This window comes from Oncorhynchus masou, unplaced genomic scaffold, assembly GCF_036934945.1.
Source record: "Oncorhynchus masou masou isolate Uvic2021 unplaced genomic scaffold, UVic_Omas_1.1 unplaced_scaffold_1733, whole genome shotgun sequence".
Lineage (NCBI taxonomy): Eukaryota > Metazoa > Chordata > Actinopteri > Salmoniformes > Salmonidae > Oncorhynchus > Oncorhynchus masou.
The window spans coordinates 16,949-24,711 of record NW_027007474.1 but is presented as its reverse complement, the minus strand read 5'-3'; the positions used below and the strand labels follow the sequence as shown (position 1 = coordinate 24,711).

At 39.6% G+C, this 7,763-nt stretch overlaps 1 protein-coding gene across 1 annotated transcript; it reads right to left on the bottom strand.

Annotated features, from left to right (window-relative positions):
• Positions 1 to 516: 516 nt before the first annotated feature.
• LOC135532117 (high affinity immunoglobulin gamma Fc receptor I-like) lies at positions 517 to 6,027 on the bottom strand. The gene is made up of 6 exons (XM_064959742.1): positions 5,956 to 6,027; positions 3,936 to 4,194; positions 3,182 to 3,424; positions 2,738 to 2,957; positions 2,602 to 2,658; positions 517 to 537 (listed from the first exon to the last, which is right to left on the bottom strand). The coding sequence occupies exons 1-4, from the start codon at positions 6,025 to 6,027 to the stop codon at positions 2,803 to 2,805; spliced, it is 729 nt and encodes a 242-aa protein (XP_064815814.1). The 3' UTR covers positions 517 to 537; positions 2,602 to 2,658; positions 2,738 to 2,802.
• Between the last annotated feature and the right edge of the window lie 1,736 nt (positions 6,028 to 7,763).

The following is a 7,763-nucleotide window of genomic DNA, read 5'->3' as shown; positions in this document are numbered from 1 at the left end:
CGATTTCTCCTACACACAGACGCTTTCAGGAAAAACTGCGCATTTGGTATGTAACTGAGAGTCTCCTCATTGAAAACATCCGAAGCTCTTCAAAGGTAAATGATTTTATTTATTTGGTTATCTGGTTTTTGTGAAAATGTTGCGTGCTAAATGCTACTCAAAATGCTAAGCTAGCTTAGCATACTCTTACACACATTAGTCAATTGCTATGGTTCAAAAGCATATTTTGAAAATCTGAGATGACAGTGTTGTTAAGAAAAGGCTAAGCTTGAGAGCAGGCCTATATTTTCATTTTATTTGCGATTTTCAGAAATCGTTAACGTTGCGTTATGCTAATGAGCCTGAGGCTTTAGTCACGATCCCGGATCCGGGATGGGGAGTTTCAAGAGGTTTTAACACAGAGTGGACCAGATCCACCTGGAACTAAACACAAGAGAGAGAGAAAGGATATCAACACAGACTGGTCCAGATCCACCTGGAACTAAACACAGGTGAGAGAGAGGATATTAATACAGACTGGACCGGATCCACCTGGAACTAAACACAGGAGAGAGAGAAGATATTAACACAGACTGGACCAGATCCACCTGGAACTAAACACAGGAGAGAGAGAGGATATTAACACAGACTGGAACAGATCCACCTGGAACTAAACACAGGAGAGAGAGAGATGATATTAACACAGACTGGACCAGATCCACCTGGAACTAAACACAGGAGAGAGAGAGGATATTAACACAGACTGGACCGGATCAACCTGGAACTAAACACAGGAGAGAGAGAGAGGATATTAACACAGATTGGACCAGATCCACAATGGAACTAAACACAGGAGAGAGAGTGGATTTAACACAGACTGGACCAGCTGAGAGAGGATAGTCACATTAACACAGACTGGACCAGCTGTATGAAGGAGTGTTATATAGTATTACAGTACCTGTGGTGTTATACAGTATTACAGTACCTGTGGTGTTATAGTGTTATACAGTATTACAGTACCTGTGGTGTTATAGTGTTATACAGTACTACAGTACCTGTGGTGTTATAGTGTTATACAGTACTACATTACCTGTGGTGTTATAGTGTTATACAGTATTACAGTACCTGTGGTGTTATAGTGTTATACAGTATTACAGTACCTGTGGTGTTATAGTGTTATACAGTATTACAGTACCTGTGGTGTTATAGTGTTATAGAGTATTACAGTACCTGTGGTGTTAGTGTTATACAGTATTACAGTACCTGTGGTGTTATAGTGTTATACAGTATTACAGTACCTGTGGTGTTATAGTGTCATACAGTATTACAGTACCTGTGGTGTTAGTGTTATACAGTAGTACAGTACCTGTGGTGTTCTAGTGTCATACAGTATTACAGTACCTGTGGTGTTATAGTGGTATACAGTATTACAGTACCTGTGGTGTTATAGTGTCATACAGTACTACAGTACCAGTGGTGTTATAGTGTTATACAGTATTACAGTACCTGTGGTGTTATAGTGTTATACAGTATTACAGTACCTGTGGTGTTATAGTGTTATAGAGTATTACAGTACCTGTGGTGTTAGTGTTATACAGTATTACAGTACCTGTGGTGTTATAGTGTTATACAGTATTACAGTACCTGTGGTGTTATAGTGTCATACAGTATTACAGTACCTGTGGTGTTAGTGTTATACAGTAGTACAGTACCTGTGGTGTTCTAGTGTCATACAGTATTACAGTACCTGTGGTGTTATAGTGGTATACAGTATTACAGTACCTGTGGTGTTATAGTGTCATACAGTACTACAGTACCAGTGGTGTTATAGTGTTATACAGTATTACAATACCTGTGGTGTTATAGTGTTATACAGTATTACAGTACCTGTGGTGTTCTAGTGTTATACAGTATTACAGTACCTGTGGTGTTATAGTGTTATACAGTATTACAGTACCTGTGGTGTTATAGTGTTATACAGTATTACAGTACCTGTGGTGTTATAGTGTTATAGAGTATTACAGTACCTGTGGTGTTAGTGTTATACAGTATTACAGTACCTGTGGTGTTATAGTGTTATACAGTATTACAGTACCTGTGGTGTTATAGTGTCATACAGTATTACAGTACCTGTGGTGTTAGTGTTATACAGTAGTACAGTACCTGTGGTGTTCTAGTGTCATACAGTATTACAGTACCTGTGGTGTTATAGTGGTATACAGTATTACAGTACCTGTGGTGTTATAGTGTCATACAGTACTACAGTACCAGTGGTGTTATAGTGTTATACAGTATTACAATACCTGTGGTGTTATAGTGTTATACAGTATTACAGTACCTGTGGTGTTCTAGTGTTATACAGTATTACAGTACCTGTGGTGTTATAGTGTTATACAGTATTACAGTACCTGTGGTGTTATAGTGTCATACAGTATTACAGTACTACAGTACCTGTGGTGGTAGTGTCATACAGTATTACAGTACCTGTGGTGTTATAGTGTTATACAGTATTACAGTACCTGTGGTGTTAGTGTTATACAGTATTACAGTACCTGTGGTGTTATAGTGTCATACAGTACTACAGTACCTGTGGTGTTATAGTGTTATACAGTACTACATTACCTGTGGTGTTGGAGGTCTTCACTGCAGAGTAGACTGGATCAGCTCCTGGAGACTTCTCTGGAGGAGACGAGACAACGGGTTGAAGACATAAAACATTGTACTGTGTGTGTGTGTGTGTGTGTGTGTGTGTGTGTACCTCTCCTTCTCCTGGGTTCTGGTTCCTGTATGATTCTAACGTCAGCATACGTAACATCTCTGCGTTCAGCTGCTACATCTTTGTTCCTCTTGCAGAACAGGACCAGTAGAATGATCAGAGAGATGGAGAGAGCAGCCACCAACCCAGAGACAGACAGAGGGAGGAGGAGAGAGGGGGGGGAGGGAGGAGGGAGGGGAGGAGGATGGGGTAGAGCCCCCAGCTTGAAAAACACCAGAGGAAACAGTAAATAGTTATAATCAATCAGAATAATATAATCTTAAACATACAGTACCATTCAAAAGTTTGGACACACCTGTGTATGTATTGCGTCTAATGACCAAGCGAGATTACAAGAACACAAATGATTATGAATATAACGTCTCAAATTTAACAATGTAAAGAACAACCAAATAATCTGAATGTCAAGGTTTCTCATCTTCTCACCTGTCACAGTCATCCAGCTCTCTGGTGATTCTCCTTTCGAGCTGGAACACTTGTAGAGTCCTTCATCTGACTTGGATAATGCAGGGATGGTTATCTCTCCTGAAGACTCAGCCCTGATGAGGGATCCATCTTTGTAGAAAACAGCTGTGAGGTCAGAAGGAGTTCCCTGATATCTGCAGCGCAGAGTCACAGAATCTCCCTCAGTCACAGGAAGGGCAGGGCTCTCCAGGATCACAGCTCCATCTGTATATAATATTTAAACATCATATATAAACAGGGCTCTCCAGGATCACAGATCCAGCTGTATATAATATATAAACATCATATATAAACAGGGCTCTCCAGGATCACAGCTCCAGCTGTATATAATATATAAACATCATATATAAACAGGGCTCTCCAGGATCACAGCACCAGCTGTATATAATATATAAACATCATATATAAACAGGTCTCTCCAGGATCACAGCTCCAGCTGTATATAATATATAAACATCATATATAAACAGGTCTCTCCAGGATCACAGCTCCAGCTGTATATAATATATAAACATCATATAGAAACAGGGCTCTCCAGGATCACAGCTCCAGCTGTATATAATATATAAACATCACATATAAACAGGTCTCTCCAGGATCACAGCTCCAGCTGTATATAATATATAAACATCATATATAAACATAACATCAGCTATCTGAAACCAGATGAATCACTAAACACTATAATGTTAGTAGATGGTGTTTGTGGACATACCATGTACTGTGATGTTGACAGCATTGCTGTGTTCTCCAGACCCAGACTCACACCAGTACACTCCACTGTCTGATGGTGTTAGTGACACGTTGCATGAAGACCCCCGTTGTTTTCCCCAGTCAGTACTACACTCTGAAAGGTTTCCTCTCTCTGCGTTCCTCATCACTCTCCATCCAGTCGAGTTCCCCTGAACCTCACAGCTCAGAGAGACAGACTCATATTCAAAGAACTGAGATCTGTCAGGAATGACACTCAGAGTCTGGAAGAAAGATATTAGAACGAGAGATAGAGAGAATGTCACAAAGTTAATAAGCTCCTGAATCTTTCAGCTTTAATTTTAAAAAAATGATATAAACGTTTTGTTTTTACAAGGACATACAAGATACTACCCTCCGCAAAATAACATTCTGTGAGGACCGACGACAAACAGGAGAAGCAGGTACGTGGAATCAGACATTTATTAGGGAACAGACAAGGAAACAAGACAGGAACAGAGTCAGAACAGAGGTAACACGGACATGAGACAATTAATCCCGAAGCAGGGAACAGAGCTTGGGAACAGACAGATATAGGGAAGGTAATTACTCAAGTAATTGAGTCCATGTGAGTCCAATGATCCATGTGTGACGGGGGAAGGCAGGTGTGTGGACTGATGGATGCTTGAGTGCTTAATGCTCCTGGCTCCCTCGAGAAGAGCAGGAGACAGTGCCCCCCCCAAGTGCCCCCCCCAAGGAGTCTACCTCCCAAGGAGTCTACCTCCCAATGATTTTTACTACCAAGGATGTTTACTAATAGCCTCTTAAGGATTTGCCACTTTAAAAACATTTTCTTTGCCTAAAATGACATACCCACTTGTTTCCTCCGTCGAAGGAGAGGAGGACCAAAATGCAGCGTGGTTATTTCGATTCATCTTTAATAAAGATAATAACGAACAATACAAACCACTAAACGTAACGTGAAAAAAACAAAACAGCCCTATTTTTTTATTTTTAGAAAAAATAATTTATTACATTCTGAGCTGTGAGGTCCATTCATTCTTTACAACTCATAGTTTTCATTCATACATCAATAATGGTATTTTAATTTAACTAAACAAAAAACCCAAGCAAAACCTCAGGGGAGCATCTTCACTCCCCGTCATCCTACCTTTCCCTATCTCCCCGTCCCTAATCTATCCCCTTACAAATCTAAATGACACCCAGCCCTAAACACCCCTTCCACCTCTCCTGGGCAGCATGCTGCCCCCACTTCCTCTCATCCCTCTTCATCTTCCCCCTCAAATCTTCTTCCACCCTCCTCACTATTCCTTCCACCCCCCAATCTCTCCCTGTCTTCACCATGTTCTGCCTGGCTTCCCACAGCCCCCGTTTAAAGAGACTCATGAGAATCCAGAGCAGAAACCTGTCCCTATCCGTCCCTCTCGCTCTCCCTACACCTCTCTCTAACCTGGCCCACGTCAATACAAAATCCCCTCTTACCAAACCTAACAACACCCGTGCCCTAGCCCATACTACTCCGGCAAAGGCACAGTCCCAAAAGACATGGCGCACAGTCTCCTCCCTGCCACAAGAGGATCTTGGACAGGTGGGGGATTGCGCCAAACTATGCCGGTACATGATGGAACGTACTGGCAAGCACTTGTGGAGGCTCAACCAATTCAGGTCCTTGAGCCTGTTGTCCAGGCCCCGCACCTGCACTCCCTCCTAGACCACTGCCGAGATGCCCACTACAGGCGCCGAACTCCCTGCCTGTCTGACCTCCTCGTACAGGTACCTGTGATCTAAACCTACTCGGGCAACTTCAACCTCAGGGTGTGCACGCAGCCACTTGGCCGCAGGGCCAAAGTGCCACGGCAGCTGTTCCGCCCGAGGACCCGTGTTAGACCCCACCATTACGCTTTACGCCTGATACGAGAAGAACACCTGCAGGAGGTAACCGGACGGGTGTATCAATGGATGAGCAAGTTCCGTTAACAAGAAAGAAACAAAATTGCGTCCAGTTTGAGAGGGAGATGTGGTACCCCCTTACCTCCCTCCCCGATGGGACAGAGCATGCGTGCCCTGGCGACCCACTCGTACCTGCCACTCCACATGACCTGAAACACAATCCTCACGTGAGGCCTCTTCAGACAAGCCGGCAAATACAGAAATATAACTGATACCACTGAGTGAAAATAGAGCAGTAGTCATGAATACAGTAGTATAACTAATGGATACAGTAATATAACTGATATCACTGTGTGAAAATAGAGCAGCAGTGATGAATACAGTAACATAACTGATGAATACAGTAAAATTACTGATGAATACCGTAATATAATTAATGATTACAGTATTATAACTGATGTATACAGTAATATCACTGATGAATACAGTAATATAACTGATGATACCACTGGGTGGAAATAGAACAGTAGTGATGAATACAGTAATATAACTAATGGATACAGTAATATAAATGATGATACCACTGGGTGAAAATAGAACAGTAGTGATGAATACAGTAATATAACTGATGAATACAGTAATATAACTAATGAATACAGTAATACAACTAATGAATACAGTTATATAACTGATGAATACAGTAATATAACTGATGAATACAGTAATATAACTGATGATACCACTGGGTGAAAATAGAACAGTAGCGATGAATACAGTAATAAAACTAATGAAAACAGTAATATAACTGATGAATACAAGAATATAACTGATGAATACAGTAATATAACTCATGAATACAGTAATATTTCCGTTACCACTGGGTGAAAATAGAACAGTAACGAATACAGACGAATACAGTAATATAACTGATGAATACAGTAATATAACTGATGATACCATGAAAATAGAACAGTAGTGATGAATACAGTAATATAACTGATGATACCACTGATGAAAATAGAGCATAGTGATGAATACAGTAATATAGCTGATGAAAACAGTAATATAACTGATGAATACCGTAATATAACTGATGAATACAGTAATATAACTGATATCACTGTGTGAAAATAGAGCAGCAGTGATGAATACAGTAACATAACTGATGAATACAGTAAAATTACTGATGAATACCGTAATATAATTAATGATTACAGTATTATAACTGATGTATACAGTAATATAACTGATGAATACAGTAATATCACTGATGAATACAGTAATATAACTGATGATACCACTGGGTGGAAATAGAACAGTAGTGATGAATACAGTAATATAACTGATGAATACAGTAATATAACTAATGAATAAAGTAATATAACTGATGAATACAGTAATATAACTAATGAATAAGGTAATATAACTGATGAATACAGTAATACAACTAATGAATACAGTTATATAACTGATGAATACAGTAATATAACTGATGAATACAGTAATATAACTGATGATACCACTGGGTGAAAATAGAACAGTAGCGATGAATACAGTAATAAAACTAATGAAAACAGTAATATAACTGATGAATACAAGAATATAACTGATGAATACAGTAATATAACTCATGAATACAGTAATATTTCCGTTACCACTGGGTGAAAATAGAACAGTAGTGACGAATACAGACGAATACAGTAATATAACTGATGAATACAGTAATATAACTGATGATACCACTGGGTGAAAATAGAACAGTAGTGATGAATACAGTAATATAACTGATGATACCACTGAGTGAAAATAGAGCATAGTGATGAATACAGTAATATAGCTGATGAAAACAGTAATATAACTGATGAATACCGTAATATAACTGATGAATACAGTAATATAACTGATACCACTGGGTGAAAATATAGCAGTAGTGATGAATACA

Excerpts from the sequence above, each read along its gene's own strand:
- LOC135532117 (XM_064959742.1), bottom strand. The coding sequence starts at position 6,027 with ATGTGGAGTGGCAGGTACGAGTGGGTCGCCAGGGCACGCATGCTCTGT. Across the intron at positions 3,425-3,935 it reads TGTCAACATCACAGTACATG|ATGGAGCTGTGATCCTGGAG; the intron begins GTATGTCCACAA and ends TATTATATACAG. Across the intron at positions 2,958-3,181 it reads GAGCTGGATGACTGTGACAG|CTGGGGGCTCTACCCCATCC; the intron begins GTGAGAAGATGA and ends GTGTTTTTCAAG.